A 22,615-nucleotide genomic window follows, 5' to 3' on the forward strand; every position below is an offset into this window, starting at 1 on the left:
AAAATGATATTCACAGATCATTTTCTTTTTAAGGTCAACAACGCTAACCGTCAACTACCAGAGAATACTTTCAACATAGAAAAACTCTCCGACTGGTTGAACCATTATAAAAAAATACATATAAGGTCCATTATGTATAATAACCTGGTAAGAGTAACATTTTTACTTCTGAATATTTTCATACTTTAAAGGGGACATATTAGTAACTATGTAGGTATCTCTTTGGTAAATCAGTATTTCAAAATATCCTATTGCAATGCAAAATTTGCTAAATCAGATGATCATGATAACTTAAACATCTTTCACTCACAAAACAAATACCTTTTCTTAGAAATTTATTTCTAAGTAATTTGAAGTCTTAAAAACAGATTCCAAAAAAAGTATAAAGGAAAATAAGGTGATGAGGTAAAGGGATGAAGTTTTTCCTCTTTTAATTATCAAAACTGTTACTTTTTTTGTTTTTTAGATACCTGCAGAAAACTGTAACATTATTCTCAGTAAATTTCCCTTTATCTTTAATTTTCTATCCAAAATGAAGTTCTGGAAAGCTGATTCCGACATAAAACAGCTGGTATGTATGCCTTACCTTTTTGTTATTATGCAAAATGTGAAACATATACAAAATAGAGATAATGGTTTAATGAACACCCTCACAAAGTTTTAGTCACCAACATTTTGCCATACTTCAGTTTATTACTTTTGTTGTTTATGTAGGTGTTAGTATTTTTGCTGAATTGTTTTGAAGCAAATCCCAGGCCCACTTTCTTTTCACCTGTCCATGCTTCAGTGAATTATTTCTGGTTGTTTTACTCTTATTTATGTTGAGATTCATCAGTGGGTTCAGTTGGTGACCACATGATTTTTCCATTGTAATGTTTCCCATGGACTATTATTTTATTTATTTATTTATTTTTAGAGAGGGGAAGGGAAGGAGAAAGAGAGGGAGAGAAACATCAATGTGCGGTTGCTTCTCACACACCTCCTACTGAGGACCTGGCCCACAACCCAGGCATGTGCCCTAACTGGGGGTCGAACCAGTGACCCTTTGGTTTGACATCTGGCACTCAATCCACTGAAACACACCAGCCAGACCATGAACCTTTTATTTAATAATTCCATCCATTGTTTTGGTTGAGGTTTGCAAAATAGTGGTATTTCTATTATCATTTATTATGAAGTTATGAACTGAATCCTGTATAGAACTTTTCCTCATCAATCAGGGATGTTTGGTTACCCTGAAAAATCATTCACATAGGGAGGTAGAATGATGGTTGATCCTTTATCTTTAATCATTAAATGTTCTGCCCTGGCTGGTGTGGCTCAGTGGATTGAGCACCAGCCTGTGAACTAAAGGGTCACTGGTTCCATTCCCAGACAGGGTACATGCTTGGGTTGTGGGCCAGGTCCCCAGTAGGGGGCGCTCAAGAGGCAACCACACATTGATGTTTCTTTCCCTTTGTTTCTCCCTCCCTTCCCCTCTCTAAAAATAAATAAATAAAATATATTGTTTTTTAATTTAAAAATAAATGTTCTGTGCATAGAGTTTGTACCAATTTATGTTACCACCTGCAATGTATGAAATGCTTCTTCTACTCTCTCACCAATGCAATGTTACCAAGCTTTGGGATCTTTTCCAATTCAATGGGTTAACCATGATACTTCAACTTAATTTTAATTTACATTTCCCATTATTATATGATGCCTGAGTCCTCACTTTCTTTAGATAATATCCCTTATTTTCCTACTATGAGTGATACTGAAATGATTGTGGAGCTGCTTTTTTCCTCTCCTCTATCCAGTTTTAGTGACTACACTATGTTCTTAGTTGTTAGTCTTTGGATTTCCATATCTGCTGAGTCTTAGAGATTGATTTGTAAGCCCCAACTGATATTCTTTTATTCCCATTGACTTTATTCTGTTTTCCATTTACTCTCTCCCTTCTGTTCTTTTTCTTGTAGTTGTATTATTCCCATATAACACTTACATGCTATTTTGTCTCTCTTATCACCAGCAGCCTTAGTTCTCATTTTTGCTCACCCTGTGCCCAGACATTATGCTAAAGCATTCTAAACATTTTTTGATTGCTGAAGCTTGTTTTCTAGGCCATTCCTTTGGAAAGTTTCATATCTATTTTCTATGATGTTTATACTTTAAAGACTCACAGGAATCAGAAATATACCCATTACTTTTACTAATAATTCAAAGGATATGGACCATCTAAGTGAAATATAGAAAAGCCTGGGATATCACATGCACAAAAGGAGTCATTTCAGTAATAAAACTTTTCCTTTTTATACCCTATTAATTATAGAGCTTCTATGACATTTTCCAATGAGCCATACCTGATAAATTGGTAAATGCAACATTTATTTATAATAACCAAGCTAGAGGGACAAAGTACATCCTACTAAAAGCATTCCACCAGTAAGGACTCTCCCTCAAGTTACTATTATTAGTGTCTATCATCAGATTTGACTTTGTCATTTCTTCGGTTTCTCAGAAACCACCTCTTTTCCCCCCACCAAACATTCCTGGTAATGGGAGAAAATAGATTAAATCTTTCCTTCCCAAACCTAACTTCCCCTTACATTTCCTTTAAGTGAATCTTTCCCACTATGTTATTTTCTTCTATAGCAATTTTCTGTATAAATTATCTACTCTCTTAGTAAGGGTTGAGTGGAGAGTGGACCACGCAGGTCACATACCATGAGGGACTGGGAAATGTCTGAGGACAAGAAAACTCTTAGTTGTAGTTGTCATGAGTGAAGTCAGCAAGCAGACTCAAGAATCCTGCCCTCCAGAGGAGAGATGATGGACATAATCAAAATTGTAAGCTCCAAACTAGATTATGAATTCAAATGCACAAATGTAGAAATAGGAAAACAATACATGGAGAATTGATTAAGTGAGAGAAGGCTGGGCCTACAGCAGGACACATACACCTCTCCCTGCTGTAGTGAGTGCAGGATATTGCGGGCCTCCCTGTCTCTCCGAGCCACGGAACATGTTGCTTAGCAGTCAGTATTGCTGAAGTGTCCCAGAGCTGCAGATTCCTGTGCCACAGGAAGAGATGACACACCACCAAGAAAGACCAGAAATGGCACTTGTTCTATCCCCTTACAAACTGTGGAGCTTCTTTACAACAAACATCTTAGGGAAAAGCCAGAAAAACCTAGTGGAATCACATGTAATTTTTCAGTATATAGTGGTGGCAGAGATCTGGGACAGGGCTTTTCCAAGCCCAGAGCCATACGCACACTTCGTTGAGATGCTTGTAGAGTGCTAATATGGGCAACCACACCCACCCTGGAAACCTGGAATAGGATAGACATCCACCTGTCTTGCTGTCACTGTGGTGGCATTGGTTTATGAGTCCTAAGTCCTCCTTTATTGTCCTTGTGATATAGCAGAAGCCCTCCTAGAGAAGTGTTAAAGGTCAAAGCAAAGATACTAATTCCAAAGCTAGATATCTCATTCAAGAGAGTTCAGCAGAAACAAGGTAGGCGACTAAAGTGGTGAGGACATATTGAAAATCAGAAAAGCTGATTGGAAGTACTGTGTAGGGTGACAGAGAACAATGCTAGGTACAAAATGAGGCCACCAGTAACATGTTTTAAGGGAGTTTCCATGCACATTTAGTAGGTGGATCATAGTTATTTGAAGGAGAAAAGTGAATCTTTTCTGAGCAAAACTTTCCTCTAGTCTTTTTCCTACACCTAACATTATCCCAAAGCTCCTAAACTGCCCTTAATAATCTTGAGGAACACTCTGCTTCTTAAGACTGGTGGGTAAATGTCTCAGTGTGTTGAACACTTCTATTGCCTTTAAGGATCATGTTTAAGTGATCTGAGATAGCTTTTAATTGCTTGGCTGTACATCCGTGATGATTAATACCCTGCACACAATTACCAGTACCATAGTTTCACACATCCTACCATCTTTTTATCTTCCATAGTGTACATATGATGCTCTTTGCCTTAAATAATTACAATATGAGTATATATAGCAATGGTGGGCATAATTGTATGTTAAACAAAATAGATTTATTTGAAATATTAAATACTTATATTCCTACGAGGATTCCTAAAATATTTATTTTTATAGAAGTTTAAAAAGATTGGGCAAATGATTCTACCAGAAGAGAGTGGATTCTCTACATCTTCCATATTTTTACTTCGACTCAGACGAAGTCACCTAATTGAAGATGCCCTGCGTCAGTTAAGCCAAGCTGAAGACACTGACCTCCAGAAAGAATTAGTGGTACAGTAAAAAGTCTCATTAGACATTTCTACGAGTGTGGGAGGGAAGCATTTATATAATGTATCAAAGAAAGAGCGTGCATTTGCAACTATAGTTATCAATCTTATGATTTCCAGAATTCTAGTTATCAATCTTATGATTTCCAGAATTCATCACTTACCCTTCAGAGAAAAGCTATGGGAGTTTACCTGAACATTGGAATTATGAGTTAATCAGTATGGCTATAAAAATGCATAATGAACCATCCCAAAGCTTAATTACTTAAAAGTAACAATAATTTCTCTTAACTGCAATTCAGTTGAGGATTTGCTGATCTAGGTTCAACTCATCTGGTTGAACTCAATATAAGCTAGGCCTGGCTGGGGCAGTCTGGCTCTCCTTCCTGTTTCTCATCTTCTTCTTGGGACTAGCAAGCATGCTCTTCTCACAGCAGTGCCAGAGGTATGAGAAAACAAGCCCAGTCACACAACAAACATTATTTTGGTCAAAGCAAGTCACATGGCTGAACCTACATCAAGGGCTGGCAAAATATACTTAGCCTGTTTAATGGGAAGAACTGCAAAGTCACATGCAAAAAGACGTGGGTCAAGAAAGAATGAAGATTGGGGCCGTTAATACAATCAACAAGCAGCAGGTGAAACAAATACTTTTCCTGCATTTTGGCTCTAGTTTTAGTTATAGACCTTCTACTACTGTATTGGTTCTAACTTGCTATGCTTCACTTCATCCTTTATGGGCACCTGTAGGAATTTTATTTTGTGGTGCCCCAGATTATCTGTCATATTGAGGTCATAAAATAATGACTCTGTAGATTACAGCTGTAGTCTATTCAGAAGGAAACAAAGAAACTCTTTTATAAGCCAGACTCTCTAGTTGTATGTCTCCCTCTGCACCTACTTTCCTTTAAATCTTGACTATGAGGAAATGAAGAGAAAAGGGGCCTACCTACAGCAGATGGCAATCAGGTAAAAGGTGAACTTCAAGACAGATCCAGTCAAAATAGATTCTGAACAAGGCAAGGTTGTCAAGGCCTTTTATGAGTGGGTCCTGAACACAGCGAAGGTAGACCTGCTAGAGTAAACGAGCAGAAGTAAGAACATTGGAAGTAAGCTTAATTTGTTACTGGGATATCCAGGTGGAATGTGAGGCAGGCCCTTGGAGATGATGGTCTGTGGCCAAGGAATTGGTGGATCAAAGTGGCCACAGATAAGATCTTCCAGGCAAAAAGAGAACTCTTAGTCAAGCTTAGTGATGCTAATACTAAAAGGATAAAAAGAAATTAGCCAGCCAGGAAAGGAAGTAGACTTCAGAAAACAGGGACTAGTTGTATTAATTTCCCACACAAGGGATATGGACAGTCAGGTCTGATGGTTTCTGCAAAGGGCTGTTTATCAGAAGTCCTAATGAGGGAGAGGCAGGAGAAATCAGTTGCTGTCTGAAGCCAAAGTTGTGAAGTCTGAATGATGGGATGTAGGCTGCAAGATAAAGGAATCAGGGGATTTGGTGGCTCAGGGGATTGAAGCACATCAAAATCTGGTTTAAGATGGTGGTCAACATAACTGGTGAATGCTAAGTCTTGCTGCAATCCCCCTTCACTGATTCATGTGGCAGTGTAAAGGACCTGTGCACTCAATATACAATAATCTGACAGTAAAGTTCACAGCTGTTCAGTAGCAAATTGAGGGAGTACAGATTGCAGTGAGGTATGGGGTGTGGGATTCTGGGAATTCTGGTGACTACAGGAGGTTTGAAACTTTTCCATAAATGTCAAGGCATTATATTTTAATGCTGCTAGTGTTCTCTTTCTTCAGATTGAATTTACTAAAGAAATTCGTTCTGGGGGTAGAGGAGTAAAGTCCGAGTTCTTCCACTGTGTATTTGAAGAGATGACCAAGACAAAATATGGACTGTTCATATATCCTGAAGAGGGTTCCTACATGTGGTTTCCTGTCAACGTGAGTCTTTTATTTATTTTCTTATGGTTTTTCAGAAGAGAAAGAAGTATACCATATGCTGCACCATGAGAACCATACAAAGTAATGTAAAATTAGGTCATAGAGAGCCTTGCTACTCAAAATATGGTCCACAGAGCAGCAGCTTCACAACCACCTGGGAGCTGTGTGAGAAGCAAAATCTCAGGCCCTACCCCAGATCAGAACATGTATTTTATAGGATTCCCAGGTAATTCATATGCACATTACACTTTTAAACAGTTTAAATGAAGTTACTTGAGATACAATAAACAAGACATAAATTGTCCAATTTGATCCATTTTGATAGACATACATACCCATGAAACTCACCATAATCAAGATAATAAATATAAACATCATCCCCCAAAGTTTCCTCGTATCCCTTTTTAACCTTACTACCCCCTCCCTGCCCCCTACCTCATGCCCCAGCAACAACTGTCACTATGGAGTAGTTAGAATTTCCTAAAATTTTATATAAATGAAATCATAAGTAATCTTTGTGTCTGCCCTCTTTTACTCAGCATGATGATGCTGAGACTCATGCATGTTGTTGCATGTATCCATAGTTCATTGCCTTTTATTGCTGAGTAGTATTGCATTGTGTGGATGTACTATATTTTGGTTATCTAGTCACCCCTGATGGATATTTGGGTGTTTTCCTAAATTTTGAGAGGCAGTAATCTAGAATGTTTCAGTTAGGAAAGAAATTATTAATAGAATCCTAGAGATAATTGCTAATTCTCATAAGGTGATTCATTTCTGCAATAATTATAGTTTTACAAAAATCCTCAAAATGTAAACATTTCCTTAAAGTAACAACAAACACATCTTCATTTCTCTATTAGTAACACAGAGGAAGTAAATTCTAAAAAGAATCACATTGAGCCTCAATTTATGGATCCCCTTTCTAATAAATTTCCAAATGTTCTTCCCACAGCCAAAGTTTGGAACCTATGGGACAGGGAAGAGGAGGAGAAAGATGAATGGGGGTGAAAAAGTACTGAAAAGTGTTGTGTATCTTTTTGAGAAAGAATAAACCTCTAAAAGATAGATATGGCCAACGTGGTATACAAGTGGTAGGAATTTTATGGGTCAGTTAACAAGCACTTATTGACTGTTTCTTGAGGTTCTACACATTGTACTGAATATTGTGGGAGATTCGAGTTAGTATGACACAATGTCTTTCCTCCTTTTGTATATGTCGATGGAGTGATAAGACTAAAACACCAGGAACTTCAGCAACTGTTTCTAAATCAGGGATTGCTGACTTTATGTGTAATAGTTGTTGAGCACAGTAGGGTGGAAAAGGAAGCATTGATGCAGAATTGGAAGCCCAGAATTCTAATCGTGAGTAAAGGTGGGTGGGTCATTTAGCTTCTCAGTTTTCTTCTGAATTTTCAGTTTCCTCACCTATACAATAGCTGTCATAATTTCTGTGCTGCCTGCTTTACAGGACTGTCGTGAGAATAAAACAAGACAAGGCATATATCCAAGTGTGAAAGCACCATGAAAATGTTAGGGCACTATCCAAATTTAAGGGATTCTTTGTTAGGACGAAAAGAAATCAGGGGGACTAAAGTGATTGGAGAAAGTGTAATGGAAAAGTGGAGATCTGAGGTTGATATTGAAGGACGGGGACAAAATAGATCAAAGAGATGCAAGGGAGGTATGGGGAGGAGGAGAAGAAACCTTACATCAACTCTGTGAAGTAGATGGTTTGTCCCCATTTTAGATAAACTGAGGCCCAGAGAGATTAAATAAACTAGGGACATTCAACTAGCAAGTGACGAAGCTAGGATATGAATTCAGTACTGGACAAAGTCCTCACTCTTATGCATAGTGCTATACTGCTCGAGAGAAAGCAGACAAAAGTCTGATTCGTCTATGGCTCAGTGAAGAGACTAAATCAACTATAACCAGGGGATACATTACAGACATGTGAAATAACACTAAATAGGTTAGAAAAAGCCACCTTTGGAGAGTAGTTGTATTGTTTTTTTAATGCATTTTCAAAATTCCAAGGCATTTTAACCTTTATCCTCACAATTACTCTAAGAAGAAAATAGGGCAAGTAGATTAAGGCACAAACTATTAAGTGAGTGGCCCAGAGTCATGCAACTACTAACAGCAAAGCTGGTGCTAGAATAGAAATCTTAAAAGAACTAGCAGGCTATTCATCTATGGCTGGGCTGCAGTGATGGCCTGGCCAGATGTGGCCAGTGCAGAGAGGAGAGTGAAGCCAATATCATCAAGACTCTTCTTCCTTCAACCAACTTCACTGTCAACAGCATCAGTCACCTTCCCTGACTCATATGCTTGTCCCATAAGGACACCTAGGTTGAGAGCTATATTGCTGGAGGGACACCACTCATCTGACACATATCTGACATGCATGATGTGTACTGAGAGTGTAAAATTCACCCTTCCTCCCACAGTGTCATTTTTCTACATGAATTTGAAGGCAAAGACTATAAAATTAAATATTGAAACCTTACTTTATAAGGTATCTGAGCATATTTTTTATATTCCAGACATGCTGTTACTAATAAAAAGTAACTTCAGTTATTTAGTATTGTGAATTCTTAATTTTTATTTTAATTTATGGAAGAGTTTTGAATTGTATTATAGCCTGTTTAAGAATCTCAGATTTTGGTGACTTCTGGTCAAGATGGAGGCATAAGTAGACATGCTTTGCCTCCTCACACAACCATAGAGAGAATTACAACTAGATCTCAAACCAAATAACACCCAGAACCATCAGGAAATTGAGCTGTGAAGAAGTCTGACAACCAAGGATTTAAAGAAACCACAGTCACCCAGGTGGATAGGAGGGGTGGAGTCACAGAGATGGGGGGAGAGGTGCAAATATGGGGTTTGGCATTGAGAGGCAGCAGCAGAACTGATGATCTCACATTCACAAATGGTGGACAAAAATCGGGAGGGATACCTTGGGAGCAGGTGATTCCAGCCCCACACCAGATGGCACAGCCCAGGGTTCTAGCACTGGGAAGATAAATCTCCATAACTGCTGGCTATAAAAACCAGTGGGGGTTGGGGCGTTAGAAGAAACTGCAGGTTTCTCAGGAGACTCAGCTTAAAGGGCCCAAATGGACTAAAATGTACACAAACCCACCCACTCTGGGATTCACCACCAGAGCAACAGCAGGAAAGGCACCAGTTGTATACAAGAAGTGGATGAAGTGACTAGAAATGGGGTGAGTGCCAGGCAAACCTCCAGAAGCCAGGCAGTGGCATTTTTCCCTTCCTGAGCCCTCCCCACACATAGAGCCACGGAGCAGTGAAGCAATTTGGCCCACCCTGGCAATTACCTAAGGCTTCACCCCACACAGTTTTCAGGTGTCTTTTCTACAATAGGCCATGCTACTAAGACAAAGTCAAAGTAGGCCTACCTAATACACAGAAACAATCAGGGAGGCTGCCAAATTGAGGAGACAAAGAAATATGGCCAAAATGAAAGAACAGAACAAAACCCCAGAAAAAGAACTAAACAAAATAGAGATAACCAACCTATCAGATACAGAGTTCAAAACACTGGTGATCAGGATGATCAAAGAACTCATTAAGTAAGGCCACAACACAAATGAAGAAATGAAAGTTACACTAAATGAAATAAAGAAAAATCTACAGGGAACTATCAGTGGAGGGGGGGAAGTTTGGATTCAAATGAATGATTTGGAACATAGGAAGAAATAAGCAGTCAACCAGAACAGTAAGAAGAAAAAAATAATTTAAAAAACAGAGGATAGTATAAGGAGTCTCTAGGATATCTCCAAATGTACCAACATCCAAATCATAGGGATGCCAGAAGGAGAAGAGGAAGAGAAAGAAATTGAAAATTTATTTGAAAAAATAATGAAAGAAAACTTCCCTAATTTGGCCAAGGAAATAGACACACAAGTCCAGGAAGCACAGGGAGTTCCAAACAAGTTAGACCCAAAGAGGACTACACCAAGACACATCATAATTAAAATGCCAAATGTTAAAGATAAAGAGAGAATCTTAAAAGCAGAAAGAGAAAAGCAGAGAGTTACCTACAAAGGAGTTCCCATAAGACTATCAGCTGATTTCTCAAAAGAAACCTTACAGGCAAGAAGGGACTAGCAAGAAGTATTCAAAGTGATGAAAAGCAAGGACCTACATCCAAGATTACTCTATCCAGCAAAGCTATCATTTAGAATTGAAGGGCAGATAAAGTACTTCCCAGACAAGGTAAAAGCTAAAGGAGTTCATCATCACCAAGCCCTTATTATATGAAATGTTAAAGGGACTTATTTAAGAAAAAGAAGATCATCAAAACTCTGAACTTTAAAATGGCAACAAATTCCCAACTATCAACAACTGAATGTAAAAAAACAAAGTAAGCAAATAACCAGAACAGGAACAGAATCATACCTATGGAGATCATTGGAGGTATATCAGCTGGGAGGAGGAAGGGTGAGAATGGGGGAAAAGGTGCAGGGATTAAGGACCATAATTGGTAGGTACAGAATAGACAGGAGGATGTTAAAAATAGTATAGGAAATGGAGAAGCCAAAAAACTTATATGCATGACACTTGGACATGAACTAAGGGGGAATCCCTGGGATTAAGGGGGGGTATCAGGCTGAGGGGGGCAAAGGGGGAAAATTGGAACAATTATAATAGCATAAGCAATAAAATGTTTTTTAAAAAAGAACCTCAGATTTTTATTTTCCTGAAGTCCATTGTGTTTCTAATTTGTGATTTTTAGAAAAGGAAACCAAAAACATTCTTCTACTAATGTAATTATCCCATTAGATAACTGATTTAAGTACATTAGGTTTGTTTTTTTCCTTCTGTTTTTTCCAGACCAAATTTGAGAAGAAGAGATATTTCCTCTTTGGGATGCTGTGTGGACTCTCCCTATACAATTTAAATGTTGCCAGTATTCCTTTCCCACTGGCTCTGTTTAAGAAACTTCTGGGCCAAAATCCATCATTGGAAGATTTAAAAGAACTCAGTCCTGTTTTGGGGAAGTAAGTAAATGGTTTTCCATGACTTTATCTAGTAAGTCTTAGTTATTTAGGCATAAATGATGTTACACACCCAGACACATACAAGGTATTCAGTTTCAATAATGTATGTTTAGATGAATCTGAATTTTAGCATGACTTATAGTCAAGTAAACCTTCAAAAATGGAGAAAAGCCAAGTGTGCCTCTAATTATCAACCAGTAAAATAAACAGAGCCTGGTCTCTTGAATGTATCTAGATGGAAACAGTTACTTTGGATAGTACATGATATTCTTAATGAAAATCCTGCATGCTCTAGATTTTGAATAAATTGTTCTAAGTTAAAAGGCAAACTATATGAGGGGGGACCCTCTGAAAAACCAGAATTATCTTCTGGTAGGTGGGCCCCTTGTAGTACAGACTGCCCCCTCTAGGAGAGTGTTCTAGGGACCCAAATGTATCAGTACCAGCTGGTGTTATAAGAGGCTGCATTTGGCTTCAGTGAATCTTTTTTGAGGACTCTTTCAAAGTGTTTGCCCATTTCATGATGGGTGCTTTATGAGTGCACCTGTCCACACTGCACTGAGTGTTCAGCAGCTTTTGACTAAAAAACATCATGACCCACATTCCTCACCTTCCCTATTCACCTGATCTTGACCTGAGCAACATTTTTTGTTTCCCTGGATGAAAAAAGTCCTCAAAGGGAAATGTTTTGCCAATGTGGTAGAGGTGAAACAAAAAACAGCAGAAGCACTAAAAGGTATCAAAATTGACGAGTTCAAAAACTGTTTTGAGCAGTGGAAAAAGGTGTCTCGATAGGTGTATTGCATCAAATGAAGAGTACTTTGAAGGTGACTGAAGTTTAAACATGTAAGAATAAATACACAATTTTTGTAAGTAAATTCTTGATTTATTTTTGGTTCCACCTTGTATCCTGTGAGGAAAATACTGGCAACATATGATAGATAGTGAATTAGTGTCTCTGATGTATAAATATTCAGGGATGGGCAAAAGTAGGTTAAATTACCTACCATCATTACCTACAAGATAAATCATAAGTAAGAATGTGAAATAATAACAATACAATAATAATAATAAGTAATACAAATCATACAATTAATAAATAATAACAGAAAAAACGGTTTCGTGTACTCACAGCTGTAAACTTGCTTTTGCCAAACCTTTATATATGTGTTATCACACATATGTATATGTAGTTAATCAAAAAATGAAAATATTCTCAACCTTACTAGTAATCAAGGAAATACAAATGAAAATAAAATGTCATTTTTCTGTTTACAGATTGACAGCTATTACAAAGTTTTTCATAAAATATACAATGGACAACAGATTGGAGAACAGGATTCTCCTCTCATGTACTGGTAGTGGAAGAATAAACTGGCTAGATTTACACTGTGTGCCCTGACAATCTAGAGCAGGGTTTGAGGAACCACTGACACTTGTCTGGATCATCCTTTGTGTGGAAGGCTGTGCTGGTATTGTAGGATATGGAGCTGCATATGGGGTCACTACCCACTAGATGCCAGCAGCAACCCTCTAATTGTGACAACCAAAAATACCTCCAGATTTTTCCAAATGTCCCTGGGGGGCAAAATTACCCCTGGTTGAGAATCACTGGTTTAGGGGGAGATGCTCCTTTTTGTCATTTCCACCCAGACACAGCAGTGTCTATGTTACCAGTGGTCCAACCAATCAAAACTGTAAGTAGAGGTTAACTCTAGAAAGGAGGAGTGGGAAGGTGGAATTTTATACATTTCTGTAGGGCCCAAAATTTTTCCATTGAACATTTATTACTTTTGAAATGTTATAAAATCAATTAATATAATTTTTAAACCAAAATTTTCATTAGGAGTTTGCAAGAAGTTCTAAATTATGAGGCTGATGACATGGGAGAAGCACTGAACCTACAGTTTTCTGTGAGTACTGTCAACTGATTGTCATTGGTGCCAATTCAATGCCAACAGGAATTCCCAGTTTGGGGTGTGGTGAAGGGAACTTTGTTCTGTGCAAAACAGCTCAATTGCGATACAGCACAGCTGTGAGGGAGCCCTGGGGCCAGGGCTCTCTCTGGCCAGACACTCTGCTCTGCTTTGCCCCTTTCCGGGCTGCTTTGTGCTGTGCTGGTCTGCTCTATTCTGTGCCAGTCTGTTCTTGTGTGCCCTCGTCTGCTCCACTCTCCTCCAGTGAAACATCTTCAGTGTTTCAACTCAACCAGGGAAACAGTCTTCAGTGGAAAGGGAAAGTGCCCTCTCTGAGCCACATAGGAGGTGGCTTATATAGACAGAAGTCCCAGCCCCTGGTCCCTGATTGACCCATCCTCATGCACATGAGGACTCCAAATCCTTGCAGTTTATTGGTTCAAAAGGCACTGTCATGATTGGTTGGTGAAGATGTTGATAGGGATATAGTTGTGGCAGCTCTAATTAGATGGGGAAAATCTCAGTCCTATTGCTTGAAATAGGATTCCAGGAACTCCTTCATCAGGACTGGCTCAGATGGCAGAAACACGGTAGTCAGGCAGTTCAGTGCAGAGGCAGGTAGTTCAGTGCAGGCTTCTCCCTGAAGTGCAGTTCATGGGTCAGGCCCCTGTGTAGAGATGGCTGCTAGGCTCTGTTTTGTTTTTAAAGTTAGCCACAAGGAGCCCTTCTTAGTAGGTGCCTTCTTTCTCAGGGTCCACCGTACTAATGAACACCAGATTATAGTTTAGCATTAATCTTTTAAAAAAATAATTTTATTGCAATGTCTCAGATATGGGATACCTTTTTTGAATGTATTTTACCTCTGTACTGTAAGCCTTTCCCCCTACCTGTTCGTCACTGTATACCTTATGTCTGTATACTCTCAAATAAACTAAAAATACAAGGCAATTTTTCAATTGATGTAAACAACTGATGTATGATGTAAATGGACTGATGTATGCTTTAAAAGTATTTTACAACATATAGTGGGGAGGGTTTAAAATTTTTTTATGTATTTAAAAGGCTGAACTACATAAATAATTATTTAGCTCCAAGTTATTTAAAATTTTATATGGAAGAATATACTGGCAATAATAGTATTATGATTAATTATTCAGACTTACTTTCATGTTTGCTACCTGAATATATTTTGGTTACAGATACATTGGGACCAAAAGGATGTTAATTTAACTACAAATGAGATCACTATACTTGTGGACCAAACTAACAAGTAAGTTTTGAGACCTAGAATGTCTGTTTTGAATATCTGTTAAGCAAAGTTTATATCACTTTACTTTATAAGTGTATTTTAGTTTCTCAGATGATCATTTTAGCTCCTCATCTTTTAGAAAGAGGAAACAGTTACAGGGTAAGAGAAGTGGAGAAAGGGTCAGAATTAAATATTTCCTTTGCAGCACTTTTCATTAGTTATTCATTTAATGATTATTTTTGAGTCCCAACTCTGTAACAGGCCTTACTCTAGGTATTGGAGATATAGCAGTAAAAAAGGATAAAATCTGGAGCTTAAATTCCAGTAGGATAGAAAAACAATACCTGAATAAATTATGATTACATAATAGAATATCAGATAAGGATGGGTACTCTGAAGAAACTTAAATCCAGTTAAAAGACTAGGGAGTTACAGGTAGAACTATGCTGGAATCAACTGGTACCACCTTGAGCTAATTGTTAAATTTTTGAAAATGTTGAGAGTTGTTTATTAAAGTATTAGTAGCTTAAAATGAGTCATGGTGGGAATATTTATACCACAGAAATTGGCAAATGGTGCCAATGAGCATTCATTCCCTTTTTCTCTTTCATTTTGGAAAACTGGTTGTTAAACATTTACCAGCACACCATCTGTTACAAGGGAGGGCAGAGAGGGGTTAATTTTGATAAGGGATAGTCCAGGAAGGATGCTCCAAGTGTGGGAGACTATCATGTTTCTGGCGGATATCAAGTACAAATACCTTCAGTAACAACCCTGCCATGAGGAAATTCTTCATGTAGTGGAGACAACAGACTTTGAATAAATAATTTTCACGGTGACATGGATTGTAAGTGTGGAAGGAAAGAGGAACAGCGGACCCACCCTGAGAAAGTTATGTGCATATTGAACTCTGATGAATGATAGAAGTTGCCAGGTAAGGAGGAAGCACTGCATGCTGTGGCCTAACAAGAGGGTGAGGCCAAAGATTCAAATGGAATTGGAAAGAGACTGTAGAGTAGGGCAAAGGTCAGATCCTGGAGGGCTTTTTCATTCTGCTATGGAGGTTGGGCTCAGCCTTTGAGAAGCCTTTGAAGGATTTTAAGCAGGATAATATTCAGATTAGTGTTTTTAAAGTATCATCCTAACTGCAACTAGGAAATGGGAGCAAAACAAAGTCTTAATCCTTCTGCTGTATTTATTCTCCAAGGTTCCTTCTTCTAGCTGAGCAGATATTTTTGTATCCCTGGGTAGTACTAGGTTGTATGGTGTGCAAAAGTAATTTACTTTTCTTTCTCAATAGTAACTGGTAAAGTATGTTATTGGCCTTTTGTTTGTTTTTCTTAAGGAAAGACTACATTTCTAAGTGTGTTGATTACATTTTCAACACATCCATACGAGACGTTTATGAGGAATTTAAGAGAGGATTTCATAAAGTCTGTGACGAGGAGATACTTAGGCTTTTCCATCCTAAAGAACTAATGACAGCAATAGTTGGAAATATTGATTATGACTGGAAACAATTTGAAAAGGTTGGTAATAACTAAAGTGCCCCAATTCTTCTGAACAGCAGCTATATATTCCCCTTCAAACCCATTTTTCTCCCTCTTTTTCTCAAGAATTCAAAGTATGAGGAAGGATACTATGAATCACATCCTACTATACTGATGTTTTGGGAAGCTTTTCACAAATTAACTCTGGATGAAAAGAAAAAATTCCTCTGTAAGTATTATAGTAATTGGATCTATAAATTTATTTTTTTCTTAATTTTTTTTGTATTTTTTCCATTACTATTTATCCTGCTTATAGTCCCCCTCTCCTCTGAAATCACCACACTGTTGTCAATGTCCATGAATCCTTTTTCCTTTTTGCTTGACCCATCCACTCCCTTACACCCCCTTATACCCCTTAACCAGAGCTGTCAGCCTTCTCTCTATGAGTCTCTATCTATGAGTCTCTATTTTGCGTGTTAGTTCAGTTTGTTCCTTAGAGTCCACAAATGAAATCATATGGTATTTGTCTTTCTCTGATTGGATTATTTCACTTAGCGTAATATTCTTCAGGTCCATCCCTGCTGTTGCAAAAGGTAGATTTTCTTCTTTGTTATGGCCAAGTAGTATATTCTATTGTGTAAGTGTCCCATGGTTGTTTTACTCATTCATCTACTGATGGACACTTGGGCTGCTTCCAGATCTTGACTATTGTAAATAACGCTTCAATGAACATAAGAGTGCTTATGGTCTTTGGAATTAGTATTTTGATTTTTTTTTCAGATAAATTCCCTGATATATCTTTTAAAAAAGTAAATATCTTATTTGTGGTGCTTCATTTCTATTAACAGCAAAGCAAAACTTATAACTCAAGTTCCCTACCTTCTAGACCAATGTTTGATCTTTTACATAAGCTTGTTCCCCATTAAAAAAAAAGATACTAAAGATATCACTATTTTACTACATTCTCAACATTGACTCTAATTCCACCTTCAATTCTGGTGTGCATCCACTTTCCTCAATCTAGTTGGCTCCTAATCAAGCCTTTTTATCTTACATTCCCATCTTCATTTAATTGTTTAAGTCCTATGAAGTTAGGACAAAGTAAACTGTCTCTAATAGTAATTTAGAAATCATAATAATAGCAGTGACCACTGATAATAATAATAACAGCATTTATTGTGTACTTATTCTTTGCCAGGCATTATACCGATGACTTTGTATATATTGTTTCCCTTTATCCTAATAGCAACCTTATGAGATAGGTACTTATTTTTCCCCATTTCAGGTCTGAGGAAAAAGAGGCTTGGGGCATTTAGTAGCTTGCCTGTGTTCAGACAGCTGGTGAGTGTCAGAACCAGAATTTGAACCCAAAAGGCTGATCCAAAGCCTAGGCTATTGACCACTAAGTTTTGTGGCCTTGGGCTATAAGAATTCTTAGTGGGAACTGTAAGGGTTCTCTAAAATACACAATGACATTCTCTCACCTCCTCATCCCATTTTCAGCTCCTCCTGTGATACACAACTTTCTTCTCCCTGAAAGGTTTTCTTAGGCCCCACCGAGGAATGAATGCCAATCAGCCACAAAACTAAGCAGTACAGAGCTTTATTGGGGTTTGCTGCTCCCTGGCGAAATTTTCCAGTCCGCAGAGCTGGCCGGGGAAGTTGCACACAAGCCAGGAATATGGCGGGTTTTAAGCACCAAATTCTGATTGGCTCCCCTCAGAGGCTAGGGATTGGTCTCCTGGAACAAAGCTGCAGTCCATCATTGGTGGTTTGATAGGATAAAGGGAGGGTTTAGGTTGTCAGGCGGATATCCCCGCCCATCCTGACACTCCTTATTTGTGTTGCTACTGAGGATGCTGGAGGACAATTCCCACTTCTCCACAAACCCAACCAACTTCTCCATACGCCCAAACTACTTTTATAATCTTCTCTCTTAATGGGAAAAGTATACTTCAGCCCAGTGGTTCCACTGTGTGTACTTTCATATCTGTACATTCAAGTGAATTCACGAATTTCTTCCTACCTCAGGCTTTTCCTTAGGATTTCCTCCCCTGCTTTGAACGGTCACTCAGCTCCTCTCCTTGAGAATTAACCAGCCATATGTGGCCTTTGTAAAGCCTCCCCAGCCTGGTGCCTCTCCCCCTGCCTGGAGTCTTAGGGCTTTCATTAGGATCTTCACCTCATACTTCTTGGTTAAGCTAGAATAAACTTTCCTGTATTTTGCTATTATCTTTTCATGTACTGTTGACCCTTGAACAACCTTGGGGGTTAGGGATGCCGACTCACCCTGCCACACACACACACATAGAATGGAAAGTCTGTGTATAACTTTTGACTTCCCCAAAACTTAACTACTAATAGCCTACTATTGACCGGAAGCCTTACCAATAACATAAACAATAGATCAACACATTTTTGTATGTTATATGTATTATATACTGTATTCTTCCAATAAAGTAAACTAGAGAAAAGAAAATATTATTAAGAAAAAAGGAAATGGCCCTGGCTGGAATAGCTCAGTGGATTGAGCGCGGGCTGCAAACCAAAGTGTTGCCAGTTTGATTCCCAGTTAGGGCACATGCCTGGGTTGCTGGGCCAGGTCCCCAGTGGGGGCCACATGAGAGGCAACCACACATTGATATTTTTCTCTCTTTCTCCCTCCCTTCCCCTCTCTCTGAAAATAAATGAATAAAATCTTAAAAAAAAATTCTGTCAGTCACAAAAAAATTTATTAAAAAAAAAATAAAAAGGGAAATACATTCATGGTATTCACTGAAAAATATCTGCATATATGTGGACCCACATAGTTCAAACCCATTTTGTTCAAGGGTCAACTTGTATGTAATTTCCCCCCAACTAGACCATGAACTCATTGAGGACAAAGACCAAATGTCATGATTTTTCTGTGCTCCACATGGTTCCATGTAGTTCTCTCTGCACAAGGGTACCCAATAAATATTTACTGAATGAAGTGATTAATTTCTTCCTTTTTAATGGTTTGCTTTTGCTAAGAAATATTTTAACCAAAGATTTCTCCTTTCCAGTTTTTCTTACAGGAAATGACAGGCAGACTGTAAGAGGATTATTACAAACGGGAATCATATTTTGCTGTCCTGAAACTTCCAGTGAAAGAGATAACCCAAAATCACTTGTATGTCATAATATTCTGTGCCTCCCTAAATATTCTACAATGGAAAGGGTGGAGGAAGCACTTCAATTAGCCATTAACAGCAACAGAGGATTTGTTACACAGTAATAGTGACCTCTGAGAGTCTCAATGAGGCCTCAGATTCTCAGGTTCTCTCACTCTTCCACTCTGATGTTCTTCTTTAGGTCTAATTAGTACAAGGGGTTAATGGATTTTTAATTAGAATTAATATATAAATGTTGAGATAAGCAATAAAGTGGTGAATCAAGATAATATTTTTAATGAATCAACATTTCCTAATTCCTAAACTTGCTACTGGAATATTTGTCTTTTAGTGAATTACTTCCTGAGCAATAATTATCATTTAAAAATAAGCCAATTAAAAGCTAAGAATTATTTTTAAAAATATTGTGCATCTGATAAATACTGCTTACAAATATGAAAGTTTAAAAAAATAAAAAATGTAAACTAATTCAACTCAATTTTGAGGCACATATAAGTGTATTTTATATTTTGAAGTGTCTCCAGTTTTTTAACCAACTACTGAATAATTTATTTGAAAATCTAAATGTTAAGAGACTCATTAATTCATTGAATACTTATACTTAATACTATGTTCCAAGAATCATTCGTTTTTCTTTTTAAATATTTTATTTATTTATTTTTAGAGAGGAGAATGGGGGAGAAGCAGAAGGAGAGAAACATCAATGAGTGGTTGCCTCTTGCATGTCTTCTACCGAGGACCTGGCCCACAACCCAGGCATGTGCCCTAGGTTAGGAATCCTACCAGCGACCCCTTGGCTCATAGGCCAGCACTCAGTCATAAGCCCCCAGCAAAACCTCAGGGTTAGTTTGGACAGGTCTGGTTTCTACAACAAATGGAATAAAGGTAGAGGTGTATTCTTCCTGACTTTTAAGGGAAAAGGTAATTTTTACATCTTAAGGATCCCCAGGCCTCTGACTTTTGGGTTGTGTTCTTCGGGCCTTTCATCCCCAACATTACTTTTTCTAATGCAAATGGATGAACTGTACTAAACATCCTTTACACATTCTTTCAGACAACAGAGAAAGAGGAAACACTTCCCAATTAATTCTATGATGCCAGCATTATCCTAATACCAAAAGCAGACAAAGACATTGTGGGTAGGTGGGGGGGACTATAAATATCTCTCATGAACATAGACATAAAAATCCTTTATAAAATTGTAACATATCAAACGTATCCAACAAAATATAAAAAGGATAATACTTTGTGACTAAGTGGGGTTTAATCCAGAAATGCATTTGAAAGGCCATCGTATTTTACCATAACGGACAAAAAGTCATATAATTACCTCAATAGAGGCAGAAAAAAATTTTGACAAAATTTAATAGCTATTCATGGATGATAAATTCCCCAGCATACTAGGACCAGAAGAAAACTTAACCTGTTACAACTTATACACAGGTAACTTTATACTTACGGGTGAAAGATAATGCTTTTCTACTAAAGTTGGGAACAAGGCAAGGATGTCTTCTAAGCGCTTCAACACTGTGCTAGAAGTACTAGTCCGTACTACAGGGCAAAGAAAAAAAGGAAAGGCATGCTGGTTGGAAAACAAGAAGTAAAACTATATTTATTGACTACGTGGTCATCTATGTGTAAGATTCTAAAGGATTTATAAAACTATTAGAACTACTAAGTAAAAATAAAAAGGTATCAGGATTCAAGGTAAATATATAAAAATGTATTTCTGTATATACTCACAATAATTTTAGGTTGAAATTTTAAAAAGTATCATTTGCAATATCAACAAAAAATAAATGCTAAAGGATATAATTTTTAAGGATAAATTTAACAAAATGTGTTAGACTATTCACTGAAAACTAGAAAATATAGGGGAAAGAAATTAAAGAAGCTTTAAATTAACTGAGAGATATATATGCACATGGACAGAAGAATCAATATTATTGGCATGTCATTTCTTCCTAAATTGATCTCACTTAGCATAATCTCAAAATCTCTGCAGTCTGTTTTTTAGAAATTGATAAACTGATACTAAAATGTATACAAAAATGCAAAGGATCTAGAATAACTAAAACCACACTAAAGGACAATGCTGGAACACTTGAATGATTTTAAGACTTACTCAGAATCTACAGTAATCAAGGCAGGGTAGTACTGGAGTAAAAATAGACATGTACATGGGTAGAACACAATAAAAAGTTCAGAAGTAAATCCAATCATGTGGAACAACAGGGTTTTGACACAGATGCCAAGGCAATTCAATCAGGAAAGGTAAGATGGAACAACTGGAAATCTGTAAGGAAAAAACAAATAAACCTCTACCCTTTCTCACACCATAAAGAATAACTCATTTGAAATGTTACAAAGACCTAAAAGTATAAAACTTCTTGAATATTTAAGGAAATACTTGTAACCTTGAGCTAAGCAAAGATTCCTTAAGTAGGACCAAAAAAAAAAAAAAGGCATGAACTATAAAAGAAAACATACATGGCATCCCAATTAAAAACTTAAGCTCTTCAAAATACACTTTTAATAAAATTAAAAGGCAAGTCACAGACGAGTAGGAGACATTTCAAAACATGTAATAAAATATATGTAGAATATAAAGAACATTTATCAAGAGCTTTTAGATAATAAGCAATTTAATAAATGGGCAAACGATGTAAACACACAATTCACCAAAGAAGAGGTCAGCACTAATCGCCAAATGAAAAGTTGCTCAACATCATCAATCCTTAGGGAAATGGAAATTTAAAGTACAGTAAGAGACCACTACAGACAATAGCTAAAATTTAAAAGACTGATAATACCAAATGTTGGTGAAGATACGGAGCGACCCGAACTCCCATAAATTGCTGGAGGGAATGCAAAATGGCATAGCGCTTTGGAAAAGTTTGGCAGTTTCTTATAATGATATTCATGGACTTACCACACATCACAATTCCATTTTTAGGTACCTACTTTTCTCTCCAGAGGAAAACATTTATCCACTCAAAGATTTGTTCACAAATATTCAGGGCACCTCCATTCACTGTAGTCCAAAACCGTGAAGAACTGAAATGCCCTTCGATGGTGAATAAATTGTGGTCTACCCATATAACGGAATACCACTCACCAGTAATAGAGAACTTTGAACGAAATTCAACAGGGTGAATCTCAAAAGCATTGTGCAAAATGGAAAAAAAGGCACACAGAAACGCCTTCATACGTTTTATTCCACTTGCAAGAAATTCTGGAAAAGGCAAGAACTATATCGCCAGGCGCCGCGGTGCGGACAGGCCGCACAGTTATTTCTTTCTCCCTTTCACTTTTACCTCAAAGTTTAGCTTTCCTTACCTCAATAGTTTCGGGAAATTCTGCAAGTCCGGCTGTGTCAGAGCTCCTTCTAAAAGAAACTCAGTGTTTCTTCGAAGGCCGTTTGGTCCAGGAGTTCCAATGGTCACTCCCGCCCGGGGACAGAGGACACTTTCTTCACTCTGCACCACCCGTCAATTTAAACACCTTCCAACAGCTGGTTTTCTAAAGGCGTTTCAGTTTCCCTTTCCCTTTCGATT

General features: G+C 37.7%; 1 protein-coding gene and 1 long non-coding RNA gene across 6 annotated transcripts in view; one reads left to right on the top strand and one right to left on the bottom strand.

Moving 5' to 3' along the window:
- Nucleotides 1-19,329, top strand: part of HERC6 (HECT and RLD domain containing E3 ubiquitin protein ligase family member 6) — a 59,921-nt gene extending 40,592 nt beyond the window's left edge. Inside the window, exons 14-24 of one of the 2 annotated variants that reach the window (XM_071221259.1) lie at nucleotides 34-147; nucleotides 467-571; nucleotides 4,105-4,260; nucleotides 6,072-6,215; nucleotides 11,082-11,248; nucleotides 13,095-13,161; nucleotides 14,364-14,434; nucleotides 15,759-15,942; nucleotides 16,030-16,132; nucleotides 17,189-17,244; nucleotides 18,951-19,123. In XM_071221259.1, the coding sequence (XP_071077360.1) occupies nucleotides 34-147; nucleotides 467-571; nucleotides 4,105-4,260; nucleotides 6,072-6,215; nucleotides 11,082-11,248; nucleotides 13,095-13,161; nucleotides 14,364-14,434; nucleotides 15,759-15,942; nucleotides 16,030-16,132; nucleotides 17,189-17,244; nucleotides 18,951-18,983 (1,200 nt within the window). In that variant the 3' untranslated portion in view covers nucleotides 18,984-19,123. Of the gene's footprint in view, nucleotides 1-33; nucleotides 148-466; nucleotides 572-4,104; nucleotides 4,261-6,071; nucleotides 6,216-11,081; nucleotides 11,249-13,094; nucleotides 13,162-14,363; nucleotides 14,435-15,758; nucleotides 15,943-16,029; nucleotides 16,133-17,188; nucleotides 17,245-18,950 lie in introns of both variants that reach the window. The other variant, XM_071221258.1, reaches the window with a different exon arrangement.
- On the bottom strand, nucleotides 11,465-22,611 carry LOC139440852 (uncharacterized). Of its 4 annotated transcripts, none has more exons than XR_011651124.1 (4): nucleotides 22,398-22,610; nucleotides 21,184-21,354; nucleotides 20,518-20,609; nucleotides 11,465-13,804 (listed from the first exon to the last, which is right to left on the bottom strand). It is a non-coding gene; the product is annotated as an uncharacterized lncRNA (long non-coding RNA). The 4 variants fall into 4 exon arrangements; XR_011651123.1 differs by having other exon boundaries at nucleotides 11,465-13,831; nucleotides 22,398-22,608; XR_011651122.1 differs by lacking the exon at nucleotides 11,465-13,804 and adding an exon at nucleotides 17,259-17,655 and having other exon boundaries at nucleotides 22,398-22,608.
- Between the last annotated feature and the right edge of the window lie 4 nt (nucleotides 22,612-22,615).

This window comes from Desmodus rotundus, chromosome 4 (genome assembly GCF_022682495.2).
Source record: "Desmodus rotundus isolate HL8 chromosome 4, HLdesRot8A.1, whole genome shotgun sequence".
NCBI lineage: Eukaryota > Metazoa > Chordata > Mammalia > Chiroptera > Phyllostomidae > Desmodus > Desmodus rotundus.